At 39.7% G+C, this 20,209-nt stretch overlaps 1 protein-coding gene across 1 annotated transcript; it reads left to right on the forward strand.

The window, feature by feature from the left end:
- Positions 1-195: 195 nt before the first annotated feature.
- On the forward strand, positions 196-14,689 carry luc7l (LUC7-like (S. cerevisiae)). The gene is made up of 10 exons (XM_007908406.2): positions 196-520; positions 4,301-4,395; positions 5,779-5,877; positions 6,272-6,382; positions 6,887-7,030; positions 8,125-8,301; positions 8,878-8,966; positions 9,582-9,611; positions 10,623-10,805; positions 14,339-14,689. The coding sequence occupies exons 1-10, from the start codon at positions 460-462 to the stop codon at positions 14,484-14,486; spliced, it is 1,137 nt and encodes a 378-aa protein (XP_007906597.1). The 5' UTR covers positions 196-459; the 3' UTR covers positions 14,487-14,689.
- The last annotated feature ends 5,520 nt before the right edge of the window (positions 14,690-20,209 follow it).

Here is a 20,209-nt window from a genome sequence, read left to right on the forward strand (position 1 = left end):
TGGGGTGAAGAAGTGCGCATGCGCTTCCCTGCCCGCCAGCGCAGCGCTGCCGTCCCCCCTGGGAACTGTAGTCCGGCGGCCCCCCCGGCAACAGGGAGCGCCGTGGGCGCGCGAACTACAAGGACCGGCGTGCGCCGCGCTTCCCTCTCTCTCACACACACACACACACACACTCGCGCACTCACCCACAAGCTCTTCCCATCCTCCCGCGTTCGTCGTGTGGGAGGAAGGGGGAGGCCGGGCCGGTATTACAGAAGAAGAGGCGCTAACGAGGCCTCGCAGGGTTATGACTGATTTGTTTTTCTTCTCCGCCCTCCTGCGCCTGGCCGGGGTTGTGGCTTGTCCTCTCGAAGCCGTTTAGTTCCCGGCGCGCGTGTGTGTGTGTGTGCGTGTGTGCGCCTTTTATGTGCCTTATGGTGGTGAGAGGCGGCGAAGAAGATCGAAACCCATTTGAATAAAATGTCTGCTCAGGCTCAAATGAGAGCGATGCTGGACCAGTTAATGGGCACATCTAGGGACGGTAAGCGAGCTGGAGATACTTGCGCGTGTTGTTCCCCCCCCCCCCCCACCATCCCTCTATTCTCCCCCCACCTCTCTACCCCCCCCTCTATCCCCCGCCCCCCCCCACCCCCCCACCCCACCCTCCCTCTATCCCCCCCACCACCCTCCCTCTATCCCCCCACCACCCCCCTCTATCCCCCCCACCACCCTCCCTCTATCCCCCCCCACCACCCTCCCTCTATCCCCCCCCCCACCACCCTCCTCTATCCCCCCCCCACCACCCTCCTCTATCCCCCCCCCCACCCCCCCCCCCCCACCACCCTCCCTCTATCCCCCCCCCACCACCCTCCCCCCCCCCACCACCCTCCCTCTATCCCCCCCCCACCACCCTCCCTCTATCCCCCCCCCACCACCACCCTCCCTCTATCCCCCCCCCACCACCCTCCCTCTATCCCCCCCCACCACCCTCCCTCTATCCCCCCCCACCACCCTCCTATTTCCCCCCCCACCATCATCCCTCTATCCCCCCAACCATCCCTCTATCCCCCCCACCCCCTCTAACCCCTCTATTTCCTCCACCAACCCTTCTATTTTCCCTCTACCACCCCTCTATATCTTCCCATTCTCCCCTCCCCCCCTCCTATTTGCTATAGTGGAGTAGTTTTGTTTTCCCTCTTTCCTCCCCCCCCCCCACCCCTCCTCCCGAATGAAGTTTATTATTATTGGTGTTTTTTTTAAAAAAAACAACTCGCTATTTCTTTAAAAAACACACACACACACACGTCCAGGCCTTTGCCCCAGAAAGAGAGAGAAAGAAAGAGAGAGAGAGAGAGGTAGGAGGTGGGGGGGATTTACAACAGTACCCAACGTGTATCTTCTTCGCTTGCACTAGAAAGATGGACCCTCAATTGCAATGTGGGGGCTATAACTTATAGCTCAATGTATGAGGGGGAGGGGGGGGTGAGAGAGAGAGATGGGGGAAGGGGCCATGTGTACAGGATAGGCCCAGAGTGGTACACTGTCTCCTCGTTGTCACTCTTGTTTCGGTGGGCAGTGCACACACACACACTGTGAGTGGTAAAAGAGTGAGCCACCACCTCATAACACCTAAATCAAGGAGGCAGTTTGGTGACAGGGGTAGTAGGGCGATTAGCGGATGTATGTGCATCTCTTCCAGTTTTGTGGATCTAAATTCCTCTCCATTCTGCACAGAGTTAAGTTGTTCCTCATCTAAATCGGTGGTTTTGATCAATTAAACAGGTAATACTACTCGGGGGAAGCACGCTTACAGTAACACATTTCGTGTGCTCTCGAGTAATATTTGCTCCCCAGAACAGCACACATAATCGAGCACAAGCATTTCCTACTTGAACATTCAGTGACCTACAGTTAGCACTTGAGACAGTCGAATTGAAGTAAAATTTCAATGTCAGGTAAATTGTGAGTAAAGGACGGGTGGTTCAGTGTAAAGTATTTGTATCTATCTATGTCTAATGGACTAAGCTTGCTATCACATCATATACTTAACATCTTAGTTAACCAGGGCTGCCCTAGCATAATACAGTATTTATTAATATTGGTTTTGGAATGTCACAATTCCCATACACTGACTGTGAAAGAAACATTTGTCCAGAATGGAATCTATTTTACAATCCATCTAATTGCATAGATTTAATACATTATGCATATTAGACGAGTTGATTAGAGTATATCAGATGGGTGGATGTATTATGTTGACATGTGTAACATAATAAATGTTTTGTTAATTGGGTGTGAGAAAGATCACTTCTGTGCAACAATTTCCACCCATGTCTTGTATTTTCACTTGTTAGACAGGCAAAGCCAGAAACAAGTGTTCCATCATTTATTCAAGTAATCCCTTTAGAGATTGAAGAAATGCATTGTAGCCAGTTTGAAAATCCCTCCCCCCCTTAGTGCATTGATCTTCAGAACATTTTCCTTGGAGGGGGAGCAGAATAATCTATAAAATAATGTCTCGAAGTAGTGAGAATAAAATAATAAAACTTGTAGTTTTGCATCTGTGATAATTCTGTAGCATCAATGATTCTTAATCACTTGGGCACCCCTTGTTAAGATCTCCTTTGGAAGAAACTATTTAAAACTCAAAAGTGAGTGAGGCAGATCTCAGTTTGCAGGTGGGGAAATTTCTTTTCAGTGCATTCTTTGTTTCCATCTCTTTTAATACCAGATTTTAGACTTGACCTTTCTCAGTGCTAGCACACTTGGGTACTGTTGATTTATTTTTGCTGTTATAGCTGAGTTGTATTTAGTTTTGCGGAAAATGTTAATTATTACATTTTTAAGACCATAGTAGGCTGCAATACTCGACTTTTAATGTTACAGTTTAAACTTATTGAACATTATTTATCAAGGTTGAATCAAAATCAAACCTTGGTGAACATTGAAGTTAGGCAGTTACATTTGAAATAGAATTAATTTTCTTCCAAAAAAATTACTGTGTTTTACCAATAGGGTAATGGACAATTGTAAATGGGTATAAGGCAACAATGATGCTTTATATATTTTGAAATTGCATATCCCATATTTCAGGAAATTATTGGAACCTGCTAGCTTGTTCATCCTTTGACAAGCTTTTGTCCTCTATTTATAGCAATAACAGCTTGCATTTATGTAGCATCCTTCACGCGGGGCAGTGTCTCTGATTTAGTGTTATTTTTAAATAAAATACGTGAACAATCAATAGATAATACTTCAATGCTGTTGCTTGAGATATTTTTTTTTCGTAATTCCATGCAGATTTATGGTTTGAGTGAAGCTTCTATTTTCTTACAGGAAAATCAGTTGTGTTTTATTTAGTTGCATTTGAATTTGCTTCCCATATCTCTTTTCATACAAACTGAACAATTTTGGCCCCTTGTTTTATTTATAAAGGTTCAATGTATCTTTGCCTGCCTACATCAATCTGCAAGGGAGTTGCAGAAAAGCCTCATGTTCATCGAGCCGTGAGTCATGAATAATTTTTAAAGCTGTTATGAATATCAAAAGAAGTGTTTGCTTTTCAGAAGTAATTAATGCAAACAGCATAGTTTAGTCTAAATATAAATTGCATTCAATGGGAAACACTACGATAGTATTTGGATGTTTGCAAAGTCTAGAGGAATGATATGTAAGTATCACACATACTTTAGTCATATACGCAAAGTAGTGTTAAATTGTTGCATACCATTCACACTTTGCCTTTATTTTTTTAATGTATAAGTTCTGTAACAACCTTACTACAGTCGAGGCCCAGAAAACTTTCCCCTTTTAAATTTCCTACAGCGAGTAAAAGAAAATCTCTGCAGATGAGGCGCAAAGGTTGAAAATGCCGCGGCATCATTTGGACGTTCAGCAGTGTGTATTCAATTCTTAACCTGTCTTTTGTTTCTGAAAGTGTTGGATGTTGTCATGTGCTGTTGGTAAAAACAGACCATGACCATCATTTATTTAAGAAATAAAAGTACTTTTACCATGCCTCAAGTAACTTCTAATTTTGACAGTAATGTTTAAACTGTTGCATTTTTTTGGTGTAGCCTATTTAAAGTATAATCTGTTGGACTGAGATTTTAAGAAGGATGCATATCCTGAGGTATAATAGTGTCTGCTGTGCATGTTATATGGAGGGTAATGTTTGTTCTGCAGTAAAGATGTAGAATAGTCAGTATAATATGCAAGGAAACATTAGTCCAGTAAGTTGGCTGCCTGGTGATAAGTCATTTTACTCAAAACCAGTCGTGTTTGTTTCCAAGTTCATCAATTTTAAACTGCCTTGTTTCAGGAGATGCAACACGACAACGTGTGAAATTCTCAGATGATCGAGTTTGCAAGAGTCATCTTCTTGGTTGCTGTCCTCATGATATTCTTTCTGGAACGGTAAGCAGTTTTGATCATCCTTTTCTTGCATTTGATATAGCGCTTTTCACGTCGGGAGGACGTCCCAAAGCGCTTCACAGAACACACTGTAAAGTGAATTGACTGTATATTTGTGGGCGAACGCGGCAGCCAATTGCACACAGCAATGTCCCACAAACAGTCGTAGATTGAAAATGACCAATTTATTGTTGTTTTTGGTTTTGGAGGGATTATTATTAGGCTCTGTGTGGAGTAAGGAAACTTGCCCAAGGTTTCGCCCTGACCTGCCTGGAATTGAACTCAGGTCTCTCACTTGCAAGGCGAGTACTCTAACCACTGAGCTACAGGACTCCACAGCGCCTTGGGACGTCCTCCCGACGTGAAAGGCGCTCAATAAATGGAATCTTGTTGTTGTTGTTGTTGTTGTTTTTCTACTTGAGGCAAATACAAACAATATAAAGTGATTGAAAGATTCTAGATAAATCTCTGGTTTGCTCCTCTTTCAGGCTGTTTAGGTAGTCCTCCATGTCCGAGCTCTGAACTTCACAATTTCAATAGAGTACTCTTGAATTGTCCAGGTGGTTTAATTTTTGGCAAGTTTAGACAGTTTTTGTTCATCCCTGGTTTTCATGTGCCACTCCATTCAGAGGTTCCGCAGAGAACATTTGAGTCCAACCGTTGGGCAGCAGTGAACTTGTGAGTTTGTATTTGGGAGCAGAACACAAAACTACGCAAACTGTTTAGCTTACCTATCAAAGCTATTGTTTGTGGTCCAAGACAAAATGTCAAAATGTTCAATTGGACTCGCTTGATATGTCATGATGATTACTTATGTATAGTAATAATAATTACTTATTTAATACTGTTCAGCAGTTTTATAGTGCACTTCTCGTGGTGATCGGTGCAATTTTCACATTATAAATTAGGGTTGAGTAATGCAAATTGTGCTGGTTCAGAAATACACCTATTTGCAATACTGCAGTTTAATGAGGCGGTATAACATGATCTGGCGTGTGCTCAGAAACCGTTCCTTAAACGTTCTTCTGCAATCCAAAAGACTGTCCAAGAACATTTTAAAATAGTTTTCAAGAGCCAACCACACAACGCCCACGGGTAGAGTTCCTTGCATACTCATAATTGTGAAGGTATCTTAAATGTTAGCTATCTGTGAACATTGTATTTTGCAATATTTGTGAGTAAAGATGGTAAGTTTGAGCAGCCTTAAGAAATGCAATGGTAGTTTCGTAAGTTTTTGGAACTGGTGAAGAGAATATAGAATGGTAACTGATGAGCAAAAATTGATGTCATGTTCATTATGTAACAACTTGCTATATGCATAGAAATTGTATCTGCATTGAATTTTCAGTTCACCATTATAATGACATTTAAAACTCTGTCCAACAGCGAATGGACCTGGGAGAATGTACGAAGATTCATGACCTTGCATTGAGAGCTGATTATGAAATTGCTGCAAAGGAGAGAGATTTATTCTTTGAATTGGATGTAAGTTTAAAAACAAATCTATTTTGTATTTTTGTAATTACTGCAGTAAACTGAAACGATAAAATACTGACAATTTCGTTAAATGCATATTCACTTGGATTATAAGAATGGAGGACTAACTGGGTGACAGATATCTTTTGGGTTGTATACAGTTGTACCCATTCCCTTTGAACTCAAAAGTATTTTTTTGGGGGGGAACTACATCCACAAATCAAACAAAAGGATGTTGATGCATAATTGATTATTATTTCATTATCTTCAATGTAGAATCTTTGTATTTATAAGATCTGTATTATGCATTAGGCTAAAGCGGCCTGTGTGATAAAATATCCAAACTATTGCAACTTATTTTGATTTTACTGTACTTACGAGGGTTTTTTTTTTCATATTCCAGGCAATGGAACATCTTGAAAGTTTTATTGCTGACTGTGATAGAAGAACAGAAATTGCCAAGAAACGCCTAGCAGAAACTCAGGAAGAAATCAGTGCTGAAGTTGCAGCCAAGGTATATTGATATATTGTTATACTTTACTTGATTTTAGTTCACTTTAGAACTTTATATTCAACCTTTGAAAACTGATGTCTTATCACTTATAAGACTTATGTCTTATCAAAAAGGAATCCTTTTTGTTAGGTGTTGCACTACAATTATAAGCTCTGACACGCCACGATAAACTACAAGATGATTAGCTTCTTCTGCTTAGTGTGTGTCCTCTGAAGTGAAGTGGACCTGTGCAACTTGCAACCTGTATTCCAAATTGACTTTGTGTGGGACTTGATTATTTTGCATTCATTGTGTAATTTGAAGGAAGTTGCTGTTTTCTAACCTATCTGGGTTTTCCAACGGCATGATGGTAACTTCAGCATTAAGCCTCCTCATGTTCACTTTGTTTGATTTTTTTTAAAAATTAAGGTGAAACCAACATTTTTACATGAGATTATCTACCTTTGGTATTGCAGTAGTAAACTGAAATGTTTTGCAACTCTAATATTTTAATTATTTTTGAAGGCAGAGAAGGTACATGAACTTAATGAAGAAATAGGAAAGCTGTTGGCTAAAGCTGAACAACTTGGAGCTGAAGGAAATGTGGAAGAATCGCAAAAGGTCATGATGGAAGTAGAAAGAGTGCGCACAAAGAAAAGGGAAGCAGAAGTACGTACTGTATTTCCAAATTGATTATGTTATTCAGCTCTTTTGCATAAACCAGGACATTTATTTTCGCAGGGTTGTCGATGAGAACCATTAAATAAATTGGGGGAGCTTGCTTAAATTACTGAAATATCATAATGCACAAAAAAGAAAGCTTTGAAAAATGGGTATGCAACGACAAATTGATGTATGATTTTTCATTGAAGTGTTATACTGTAAATTAGGTGTTTAGTTTGTGTCACAGTCCACGAGCTGAAAGCTTCTAAGATTATTAGCACGCCGAGAAAGGAATCTCCCTCAGTCTGCCACACTGAGGCTTAGAAATGTTTTTCTAAATTGTAGTCCCAAAAATACAGGCTTCTGTTGAGGCAAAAATCCAGAGTTTTTAAGTTACTCCAGTGCCTGTGTGGCACAATATTAATTGATCAATTGAAGTTGTGGAGCTCAAGTAGAGTTTGGAAGCTCCAGTGCCATTCTGATTACAAATGAAAAGCCAACTTAGCTGAACATAATTTTAGTTTCATTACTGGGAAAAATCGCAATTTAATACTAATACTGTTTTTGCTTAAGAGAGCAGTGTTAAATATTAATTTAAAATGTATGCATTTCCAGTGTAAAAGAGCTGTGACCTTTCTTTCCAAATGACTGGAAAATTGCGTGGGCATGTGAAGCTTGCAGGGCACACATAGCAGAGAAAATTTCTTCCATCATAGTCTGAAGCCAACTCAACCGGAATTGAACCTGAGCTTCTTATCTGTAAAAATTCTCGAGTGATTCTTAAGAATCATTAAAAAGTTACTTATTTTCATAAATACATTAGAATATACAGCACAGAAACAGGCCATTCGGCCCAACTGGTCAATGCCACTGTTTACACTCCACATGAGCCTCCTCCTGCCCTTCCTCAATTAAGCCTTCAAGCACAACCTTCTATTCCTTTCTCCCTCATTTACCTATCGAGCTTCCCCTTAAATATATTTATGTTATTTGCCTCAAGAACAGCATGTGCCACTTTCCCACTACTCTTGTGTAAAGAAATTTCTTCTAACTTCCCTACTTGATCCATTTGTGACTATGAAGTATTCCGTTCTCTGCAGGATGAATACAGGAACTCAATGCCAGCTTCCAGTTTCCAGCAACAGAAGTTGCGTGTCTGTGAAGTTTGTTCGGCATACCTGGGTCTTCACGACAATGATCGTCGTCTTGCTGATCATTTTGGAGGCAAATTACATTTGGGATTTATCCAAATCCGTGAGAAACTGGACCACTTGAAGGTACTGTCATTTAAGGAGCAAAATATTCACCTGAAATCTATTTTCATCAATGTTGAAATATCACTTAGCAACAGATTTGTTCTAACCACATTGCATTGTGAATCAGTTTAAATAATAAAGTCAAAAAGGGTTATTTTAATATAATAATAATAATCCTTGCATCTGATATAGCGCTTTTCACATCTTCTAGACGTTTCAAAGTGCTTCACAGACTATGCTGTAGAGTGAATTGACTGTATATTTGTGGGCGAAACATGGCAGCCAATTGCGCACAGCAGTGTCCACACAAACAGTCGTGGATTGAAATGACCAATTTATTGTTTTTTTTTGAGGGATTATTATTAGGCTCTGTGGAGTAAGGAAATGTGCCCAAGGTTTCGCTCTGCCTGGAATTGAACCCAGGTCTCTCGCTTGCAAAGCGAGTGCTCTAACCACTGAGCTACAGGACTCCACATTTTAACATGATAGTGTACCATTTTCAGCACTTTAGGATTGTTAATTCTAGATTAATTTATTGTGTGATTTTTAATATGAATATTAATTGATGTACATTTGTTCCCTTACTCTCAATTACAGAGAATTGTTGCAGAGAAACAAGAAAAGAGAAACCAAGAACGTTTGAAACGGAGAGAAGATAGGGAACGAGAAGAGAGGATGAGGAGGAAGTAAGGTTATTTGGATTAATTGGATATCGATTTAGCTCAGTCGGTAGCACTCTTGCCACTGGGTTATAGGTTCAAACCTACTTTAGGAAACTGCTCATCGTTCGGGTGTCATTTCAGTTCAAAGCATTGCATTGTCTGAAGTACCATACTTTGGGTGAAATGTTGAACCAATCGAGTGCACGTTAAAGAGAACGGAGTTTCTACCAATATCCTGGCCAAAGATTCTGCAGAAAAAATTGGTCATTAGTTGGACCATGCCATGCACGAGATACCTGCTGCAAGTATATATATTTTAGTGGGTTGTTGGAGCATCACAGGATTAAAGCTTGCTTTCGAATCTCAGCAACTATAACTAACATTTATAATAGTGCTGAACTATTTGGCACCTTCAGACAGGAGACTCTGTAAACTCCCATCTGCATTCTCAGCGCCTTGGGACATCCCTCCGACATGAAAGACGCAATACAAATGCAATATTGTAATGCATAGATAGACTGTGTGTCATAGAGTGTGCTTATATGTAAATGCTCTGAGACGTTATCCTATTTGTAGGACACTATAAATGCAAAGTGTTGTTCTTGTATGTAAATAACTTCGTAAACATAATTTTTACAGGTCCAGATCACGAAGTAAGGATCGCAAGAGGTATGTTTTTCTTTCATTGTACAGTAAAACTGCTTAGAATGTTACAGATTCGAAACAGTATTTTTAAGTAAGCGAAACCAAGTCTTTACATGCTGTGCTGGTTTTGGTGAATTGCATTTTCCTGCCTTGCAAGCCAGAGATTTCTTCATTTTCTACTTATCTCATGAAGCTATTATAGCATGATCAGTAAATATGTAGTCAGTGATCATGCTGCTTTGTGTAGAAGAAAAAATGTCTTAATGGAATGGGGTTTATTTTTGTTACCCTGTGTCTCCATTTACTTGGTGTCCTGGTGTTACTTGCTTCAAGAAAGTTTAGAGTTGCAAAACTAATATTATGTTGGGTGGGGGGCGGTAGAGAAAATGTTTATGGATTTGACAAATTTCTGGTAGAGATACATATCAGTTTTATATTTAACTCCTGCCCCATATTTGTCCCGTTCTACTTACTGCCACATATTCTTCTTTGACTAAAAAGGCAATGACAACCAAAATAACTTAAGCATGAAGAGCTGTTCTCAAGTTATTTGTGGGTGAATCAAATGAGAGATAGTCCTGCAACTCAAACGCACTGTAGAGCTTTCTGGCTAATCAACTGCTTTTATTGCTTGATCTGAGTGATTGTTTATTCAATGTTTACTTTAGTTCTGCACAGTCCTCTTTAATGCTTTTCAAGACTTTTTATGTGGAAGGCCCCATATAAATCCAAGTTATTACAGTATTCTTAACCTCATTACAAACTTGATTGTATATATTAGACTACCAACTATTTTTCTCTCCTTACCCCCATATTAATTCAGCTTTATTACATATTAATCAACGATTGTAGGACACAGCTGTGCACAATTGGCTGATGCATTTCGCCCACAGTCAGTTCACTTTACAGTGTATTTTGTGAAGCGCTTTGACACATCTTGAAGATGTGATAAGGTGCTGTATCAAATGCCAGGATTATTACTATATATACACACAAGTCAGTTGACTCCAGATTAATGCTTGTAAACATTCACAGGTCAAGATCAAGAGATCGCAGGCGAAAACACTCGGGTTCTCCTGCTCACGAACGACGTAAATCAAGGTCGAGATCCAGAGAAAGAGACAGGCGTCGGAGGCACAGATCCCGCTCACGAAGCCGCAGCAGAGGTCATCGCCGCAGTTCAAGAGACAAAAGCAGGGAACGGAGTTCAAAACATAAGTAAGACTTTGCTGAAGCTTTTGTAATAAAGCCAAATTCGTGGACATTCATTCCTCTGTAAGCCACTTTGGTAGCAATTTTACTGTTAAGAAAAAAGTGGTTTGTAATCCCTTTTTTGTAACTGACCCGTAACCTGCACAGTCACGTGCTGGTGTGATTCAGATTCACGTCTGGCTTCTCATCGTTTTGTCGATACTGACGCCAGGAAGAGTCTGTGCATGGGTCGTCCTGAAGATTGGTTTAATTTGTAAAATATCAATAAAATAGTTTTTCTTGATTTTAATTTGAGCGATCTACCAGTTTAGGGTGATCCTCTGAATAATGTTTAATGCATTGTGTTCAGCAGCTGTGGTTCTTGCAGTCTCCAGGTGTGCTTCCTGAACTCCTGGAATTGTAAAATACTCTTTTAACCTCCTTCCTTTTCCTATTGTGGTTGATAGAGAGAGGAGTTTAATTCTTTATCATCATCCGCATTTTAAGCGTTTATTTTAACCATGACTGCAAGAAATGTAACTGTAGAAATACATTGCTTTATGGGTAAAACTGTCTAAAATTCCATCTCAAAATCAAATTAACTATAGTTGGAGCTGCTGTTGTAGTTAGGTTTTGAAGCTTTGTTTCTGAGCAACTGTATTTGACTGGCAAATGCTGTACTTGACTGGCAAATCTGCAAACATCACTTCTATTCAGTTTTCCAAACTGCAAACTGATTACCTGTGCGGTAATGGTGAAGCCAGTCACTTTGTACGAAATCTCGGTTAGTTTTGTCAAGTAATCATCAATTTGCCTGCAAAAGTAACTTGGAATTCTTAGTTGGACAGATAACCATCATCATCAATATAATTTTGCCCATGAGGTTTTCAAATTACCTGTTGATCCATACTTTTAATGTATTCACAGATCTTCAGAAATCACTTAAAGTGAAATTAGCAAAACTGTAATCTCAGTGTAATTTATAAATAAATATTGTCATAATATACATCCAGTTTCAACTCCTTTTTTGCATTTTGGTGTGGCATATTCCTAACCATCCAGTTCAATGGTAAATGCAATTAGGCAAATAGGTAGACAAAAATCAGACACAAAGTTGAGATACAATTTTTCTAATAATATTAATTATTATTATATGAATATTATGAATATATATACTTATATGAATAAGTATTAATAATGGTAATTATTATTATTTATCAAACCTATTAAGATAATACAAAGGGAGTACTCGGGTGTGCTTTTTCCCCTTTCCAGTTTCATTTCATTCAGAAGTTGTTATTCTGAATGAGGAACAAAATCATAGAAAATCATGATAAACCCACAAATGGACATTGAAACAAATTGCAAAGGAAAGGAGTAGATTGAGCTGGCCGTAAGCAAAATAAGCAAAGAGGAGATGTGATGAGTACCAGTTCACATGAACAATCTCTTCTCTCTGTAGAATGTCAGTCTTGATATACATAGAATGTATCTGACTTCTTCCCATAGGATCTACAACATATTTCAAATCTCAGACTTGTCAATATATTCATGTAGTGTTTCTTCTGTGCCTTATGTTGGAGTTAAATGAGTGAATGGATGGCATGGGTGTGAAGGACATTTACTGCTCTTCAGGAATCAGTGATGTTTTTTAAAAAGAGGGGGTGGTGGGGCAGGGAGAACACCAAATGATTTTTAATGGCTGCTGTTTATAGACTGCTTTCATAACAAGATCACTTTGACCACAATATTTTCAATGTAAGTTCTCTTTACCCCATAATAAACATCACAGTTTTCATTCCAGTCAATGCTATCTTGTAACAACCTTCCCACTTATTCAGTATCTGGAATGTTTCAGAAATATTGCTGAACTGGTAGACATGTGGAATTGTGTGGACGTTCTATACTTAACATTTTTAAAATGCATTTGAGAGCTCGAGATTAACAGCTAAGGTAGAGAGATATGAAATGAAAAGTCAAATAACTTGGCTTACAAGCAGGAAAGCAAAGGTACTTAGTCATAAATGGAAACACTTCGATCTGGACTATAGTTAAGTTGGATATTCTAAAGTTAATATGGGATGTACTTCTATATATTTATGTAAGTTTTTCAAAAATATATAATGCATGATGTGTTCTATTTACATGATTTGGTGACGGTCTAGAAACAACAACAAATTACACTTGTATAGAAAGGAATATCGAATGAATTGTTGATGAATCTAAAAGTGGAGTTGGAGCAGTATTGGTGACCATATTGTAGAGAAGGAGTCATTGACCTTGAGAGGGTGTAGACCAAATGACGAGTTTCATGAATCCAAATTCTGTGGAAGCTCCTGTTTTTTTTTGTTGAAGAGATTTTGAGCTAACTGAGTTGAAGTCTCGAAAAGCCTGATGGAAATTGATGACGTTGATCTTGAGAAATTGTGCACATTTGACGTGTGGCATCATTTTATAACATTAAATCGGGTGAATTCGGCAAGAACATTTTGCGCAAAGAGTATGGAGCAGGAATCCATGGAAATGTGTGACGTAGTGGGAGGCTATGTTATCTTGTGTTGGTGTTTGCTCCTCCAATGAGGCACCCATCCCTAATCACAAATCCCTACTCCTTCCCCGTTTCTAAACTATTTGCCCTTTAGGTTAATTATCTGAAAACACTCAGGGCAAATCAATCAATCAATCAATCAATCAATATGCCACACTGCATCTTGTTACATTTAATATTGGTTTTCTTGAATTCAAACTTGATGACGTACAACTTTGATTCACTCACTGTAATTTTGTTTTGTTTGGGAAAGAAAAATCAATCGTTGCATGCTTCTTCTTCAATTTTCCTTTTCTTCTCCGTCCCGGAGGCAGTAGGGTATGGCTCCATAAGTGCCAGAAGCCAATTCTCCATTTTTGAGCCCAGATAGAAGTTAATTTTCAAGGTTCATTTATTTATTGCGGAGTCCTGGGCTTAGTGGTTAGAGCAATCGTCTCGCAAGGAAGAGGACCCGGGTTCGATTCCCGGGCAGGGCGAAACGAAACATTAGGCAAGCTTCCTTACTCTACACACACGCCTCTGTTTACCCAGCAGTAAGTGGGAACCCGGTCATTGGTCGATTGACAAATCGCTTTTCCGGGGATAATAATTCCTTCAAAAAATAAATAATTTTGTCACTCAGTCCATGCCTGTTTGTGGGACGCTGCTGTGCACAATTGGCTGCCGCGTTTCACCCACAAAATATAGTCAATTCTCTTTACAGTATATTCTGTGAAGCGCTTTGGGACGTCCCAAAGACGTGATAAGGCGCTATGTCAAATGCAAGGATTATTATTAATCAGTGGACTGAGATTGAGGGGAAGGTCATCTTTTTCTTTTGGCCCCCCCTCCCCACCCACCAATCGCCAAGAGACACAAGCCAATGGTAGCATCCCTACTACACGCTGGCTTAGACCAGCTAACCTGCTTGATTTGCATGGCTCAGTTGTGCACCAGGTGTGCGTTTACCCACTGAGCCATCAGGGGAAGCTACAATACTTGGGGGTTTATTTTAAATTTTTTTGTTTTTAAGGTCTTCACGGGATCGTTCTCTCAGGGAAAAATCAAAGGAGAAAGATCGCAAGGAGAAGAGTGCTTCAGAGAAGAGACATGAGAGTACAAATGGGAAATCAGAATTAAATACAGCAAGTCCAGAAGAGAGAGAGGCTGGCGAAATCTGAAATAGACTGAACCAAAACATGCAAAGCTGTAAATCTGGGAACATTCTTGCAGTCCTCTCTGAATCTTCCCATGCTTCTGTCTAATTTCTCCCCCGTTTAAAAGGTTCATTTTGGTGACGAAGACATCAGATTTCGGTAGCTGTAGATAGCGCTGTTTTTCTGGTAGCGTTACAAGTTTTTTTTTTTCTCTCTCTTCCGAGACAGTTAATTTATATAAAAAAAACCAATAACTTGCATTTATATAGCGCCCTTTACGCGGGCTGGCGACTCGGAGCGCTTAAAATGAGTGCATGTGTATTTTTTTAAATTTAAAAAAAAAGTTATCTTTTGAACTAGCATGGAACAAAATAACAGAAGCTTTAAGGCATTTAAATTGAGTACCTGTCTGATGAGGTAGCCGGTATGCCTTGCCCCCTTTTCGCATTCCACTGACCGCAACCCTCCAGAAAACACCTCTTCATGTTTGATTAAAAGGACATAAGAATTTTACAACCGGATATCCATCTAAATATCCAGGACTTTTCCTTTTCCCTCACAAATCCCTGTGTGTGTGGAAACCCAATCCTAATCCCAAACCTAGCCAGCATATACAAATTGATAGAACATCCTTTGGCCAGGTTACAATGAAGGTCTCATTAAAATTGAAGTGATCTACCTGGAGATGCCATTCCATGTTTAGAAAATCCTTCAACTGATAACTTCTTAGCTGCCTCACTTGAGTTTTGTACGAGAAAACATTTCGGCAAATTAGTTACCAATTAAAGCTGCAATCTACCACGATTATTTGGACTCAACATTAGTAGCTATCAAAGTTCCACGTACAACTCTTGCAATGTCACAATATACATTGGTTTGTTTTTCAGGTTTATATCTTTAAAAAAATGAATGCTTGGATCAGTCCCAGGAACATTGTTTATTTTGGTTCTTGCGGGCACAATCACTTTGATTGTGACTTCCTTTTTGCTGCAGGTTCAGGATCAGAAGCAACATCCATTTAATTCTGGTTACAAATTATAGATTTCTCGTGTACTTCTCTTTTTCTTTGCAATGCAGCGTAAGTGCTAACTTAACCTGTTTAATTAAGTTGGCAGCCTTTGCTAACTGCTTTTTTTTCCCCAGCGTTTGTAATATTCTTTGCTAAAATCACTATCATGGTGGATATCAGTTTTCGCACTTCGTTTATACTTATGTACAGAAATTTGATTTGAGCATAAAATTTGTTAAATGGCAGCCATCCATTTGTATTCTTTTTTAAAAAATCCTTTGTTGATGTATATGGATTTGTCTCTCTGAGTTTACATTTTGACACATTACACTGCAGCGCTGATTTATTTAAATGTGAAAATAAATCCAATTAGCCTGCTTAAGTTAATGTATAATCAAATGTACATTAACTTAATTTTATTCCATATTTTTCACCAAAAAAAGAGAGGGTAAAATTTTCTTTCTATTTACTGTTTGACTGAAGAGAAATCACCATGAAGCAGTCAGATAAAACCATTAGTACCAACATTCCAACTGCTTTTTAGAAAATTAAATGAATACTTGAGGAAACAAATAGTTGATGTTGATGTATCTTTTTTAAATATAAGGCCATAATTTAAAATTGTACTGTCTCTTTAATAAAGGGAAATGGTTACATTCAATGCCTTCTCATTCACCAATCTTTATAAGTTGCATTCATTTGAACCTGAAAACATTCAAATATTGTCTCGTTGCCTATGACATGAAGAGGTTTTTTTTTATTACAAAATTAAGTGTAGGATTTGTGTTTTTAAAATATTTATCACCTAAGCACAACATGGGCTCATTCACAAAGTGAGTATTCCTTCCCTGAATTGTTCCAGGGTTTCGTTAAGGTGCGCGACAGAATGAATCCTCGCTTTACTTATGCATGTGCTAGCTGGTTCTATATATACATAGATTCTAGTACTTTGAAGAAGTAAAAAGATCCATTCCTATTAAAACTAGCTTGAGACAGATGGTCTGAATCTTCATGGCACAAAGCTTGGCTGTTCTTATTGCATAAATTAAATGGATGATAACCTTTTGAGCACCAACTGTAAATATTGTAAGCTGTAATTTAGGTCACATTTTTGAAAAGCGGGTTCAGTGCTTTTAAATCACCCGCGATACTTAACTGAAGCAGAAATAAAATGTTAAGCGTTGGTTCTGATTTCCCTTTGATTTACTTTGTGGAGTTTATTGGATGAATGCAGTGTACTGGACTGTCATTCAAGCTCCTGAGATTCCTGGTACAGCAGAGGGATTTTTTTGCGATCTTGTGAGGTGGTGCATTGATGCGGCGTAGAGGAGGTTATACTTTTGAAAAAAAATTGGTTTGAATCAAATCCATTATTGTGTGTGAACCTTTGAAATGCTCAATGTTGATGAATGCAAAACATAGAAACTGGAAAAATGTTCTGTTCTCTGGTGCATGTCCACTTCAAAAAGATCTTTCCTAATCTAACTTGACCCCCAACCCCCGAACAGTGCTGGGGGATGTGCTTCAGATGAGACGTTAAAACCAAGGGGTCCGTCCGTCTGCTTGTTCAGCTAGACATTAAAGATTCTGTGAAGCTATTTGGAAAGAGAAGAGGGTTTCTTCTTGTGTCCTGGCCAACAACCCTCAAGCAAAAAAAAAATTGGTTGATGACTCATATTTGTGGGACATTGCTGTGGGCAAACTGACTGCCACATTTCCCCCACAAAATACACAGTCCATCCACTTTATAGTGTACCTTTTGAAACGCTGCTTTGAGACGTCTCGACAGAGTGATAAGGCACTATATCAAATGCAAGGATTATTATTGTTATAGCTACACCGAAGTAATATTAAATACAAGAATTATTTTAAACGTTGAACATTTGCTTTATCTGTCAAATAGCCATTCCGTTTTTACTTATGTATACTGCTTCCATTATTATTATTATTATTATTAATACAAGGAACTGTGCTGCTCTTGTACAATCGGACTTTCCTGCATACTGCGAGTTCCTCTCAACTGGGTTCGGGGCTTTGTGACACCTACTTAAGTGTTTTGACCGTGCCTTCAGCTCCCCCCTCGACTCTCTACCCCCTCCTCGCTCCCTCCCTTCCCTCCCCTCACCCTGACCATTTCCCCCCAATGCTCGGGTCCTGACCCAACTGTCCAGTGCCTCGGGACGTCCTCCCGACGTGAAAGGCGCTCTATAAATTAAATCTCGTTGTTGTTTTGAGAGATTAAAAGTTTTCCTGTGGAGTTCTCGGTTGTGTTTGCATCAAAAATACTGATTTGAAGATGTAAGGTTAAATGTGACACTCTTTACTATTTTGCCTCTCTTGAGCTTTCTCTCCGAGGTCGAGCTCTCTCGTTTCCTCTTTCATCAACCAGGCAATTTTGTTGCGTGCAACATTAGCTGCTGGATTCGCCTACAAAATACATGGTCACTACGCTTTACTGTAAATCCTGTGAAATGCTTTGATGCAGGGATCATTGTTATTTTTGTGTAAGTACAGCAAGCACTTTATAAAATACTTACCTGACCGTTTCACAGTTAGAATTTGGCAGCAAAGCTGTTAAACTTTGCGTTACTTGTCGGGCTAAAGTTTGACGCTCAGGATTGAAGACTCATAAGTCTCCAAGTCTCGTAATAGTTAACCGCAAGCAACACTGTGGGTCGCTTGACTTTCAAGGTATATCTCCTCTATGCCATTTTAACCTGCTTACCCAAAGAATATTTTTTACATTATCAGCCGCAAACCAATGTCAGAAGTATCTCGGGGTGCAATTGGCTGCCGTGTTTAGCTCACAAGATAGGCAGCGAAATTTACTTTACCTGTGAAGCGTTTTGAGACGTTGTGGCAGCATTATAAGGCGCTATATCAAATGCGAGCATTATTAATATTATTCTAAATCCAGAGATCGGTCTTGGTGTGGAAAATCGTGTCGATTCGGCAAAGGGGATTTCTCGGGATTTTGGAATAGGAAATAGCGTACTGGCCAGTAGAGGGTGCTTTTGTGATGTCGCAAACGCTTGTAGGCAATAGTATTTCTTGTACCTGTTGTTACTGGTTCTTTTCAGGAGATTGTGGTAGAGATTATATTCAGTTGGCAGCGCAGCAAGAAGGTACAATAGGTGTGAGTATAGTGAACGTCAGCCAAATAGAATTGGTGACAATACATTTGGTGACTCTTTTTAAGAGGTGATGCTCAGGTGTCCCTTGCCTTCTCTCGTTGTCTCCGCTTTGGGTCGACACCTAAAATTCTCCTCCTTTCCTCCCAGCTAAGGAATCTCCATCGTCTTTGTGAAGCCTTTTGAGGTGTTCGTCCTGCGTGAAAGGCGATCTGGGAGAGCTGAATCAGTGCAAGTTGTTCATGAGTATTCACGAGTGTTCTCATTGAACCAAATCAACAGCTATCCCCATTGTTTGCCTGTCCTAGTTCCAAAATGCGGATAAGAATTGTAACCTTGAAAAGTCTTTCACAATGAATTATTGTTCCTGGGTAGAGATTGTTTCCACTCAGCTCCTGTTAACTCTGCAAACCACAGCCCTAAACAGGTAGGCTGGTCCTAGCTGGACAAGCAGCAGGAAAGCTTGCCAGATAGTGCTATCAATGGCAAGCTATGCGCTTTTAGCTAGTTAGACTCCCAACGCACACTCACACTGGGGGTCCCCAAGCCTTGGTTCATTGCCAACCTGCACCTAATACTTTCCAGGACAGGGTAAGCAGAATGGGTCCCTCCAGAGAGAGAGAGCGAGCGAGCACGCAATCCATTCCAACAATTCATCTCTGGAATTTCCGAGTGTAGGTGGAATGCGAGAAACCTGAGTTTGATTCCTGGCAAGATGAAATGTTAGGCAAGTTTCCTTACTTCACATACCTCTGTTTACTTAGCACTAAGTAGGAACCTGGTTGTTAGTCGATTGGCGGATCGTTTTTCCAGGGATAATAATCCCTCAAAAAACCCCAGCATATTTACAGTATATTCTGTGAAGCGCTTTTAAGACGTCAAGAAGACGTGATAAGGCGCTATATCAAATGCAAGGATTACTATTATTTATTATGATGCATGGAAATCTCAGTTTGGTTTGGATACACTTAAGGATGGTAATCAGTTTCCGCATACATCAGACATCCAGTTGACCCCTATGTGTTAGCACTTTGCCAACACGTGGAGATTACCTAAATTGACCCAAGTTTGCTGAATCATTTTCACAAACTGGAATCAAGTGCTGGCTTCCTTCCAATTGGCGTCAACATCATATTTCATTGGATTTGTTTAGAACTTGTTTACACCTGTAATATAAAAGTTTAAATAATGGGTGTGGAGATCCCCTGCTCATAAGCCATCTCTTGTCTATAAAACAGGCATTTATTTTGTACAGACACGCAAAAGTCACAAATTCATTCATAGAATAATGGCCTCACCGCATCACTCCATTTATAATCCTTACATTTGATGTACTGCTTTATCACCTCGTTGAGACGTCTCAATGTGCTTCACGAAATATAGTGTAAAGTGAATTGACTGTGTTTTATGGGCGAAACACGGCAGCCAATTGCGCACAACAGAGTCCCACAAACAGTCATGGATTGAGTGACCGCTTTTTTTTCTTGTGGGGTAGGGGAAGGAATTATTACCCCCGGAAAAACGATCCGTTAATTGACTAACGACCGGGTTCCTACTTACTGCTAGGTGAACAGAGGCGTGTGGAGTAAGGAAACTTGCCTAAAGTT

This window comes from Callorhinchus milii, unplaced genomic scaffold, assembly GCF_018977255.1.
Source record: "Callorhinchus milii isolate IMCB2004 unplaced genomic scaffold, IMCB_Cmil_1.0 Scaffold16, whole genome shotgun sequence".
NCBI lineage: Eukaryota > Metazoa > Chordata > Chondrichthyes > Chimaeriformes > Callorhinchidae > Callorhinchus > Callorhinchus milii.

Excerpts from the sequence above, each read along its gene's own strand:
- luc7l (XM_007908406.2), top strand. The coding sequence starts at position 460 with ATGTCTGCTCAGGCTCAAATGAGAGCGATGCTGGACCAGTTAATGGGC. Across the intron at positions 7,031-8,124 it reads CAAAGAAAAGGGAAGCAGAA|GATGAATACAGGAACTCAAT; the intron begins GTACGTACTGTA and ends CGTTCTCTGCAG. Across the intron at positions 8,302-8,877 it reads AGAAACTGGACCACTTGAAG|AGAATTGTTGCAGAGAAACA; the intron begins GTACTGTCATTT and ends TCTCAATTACAG.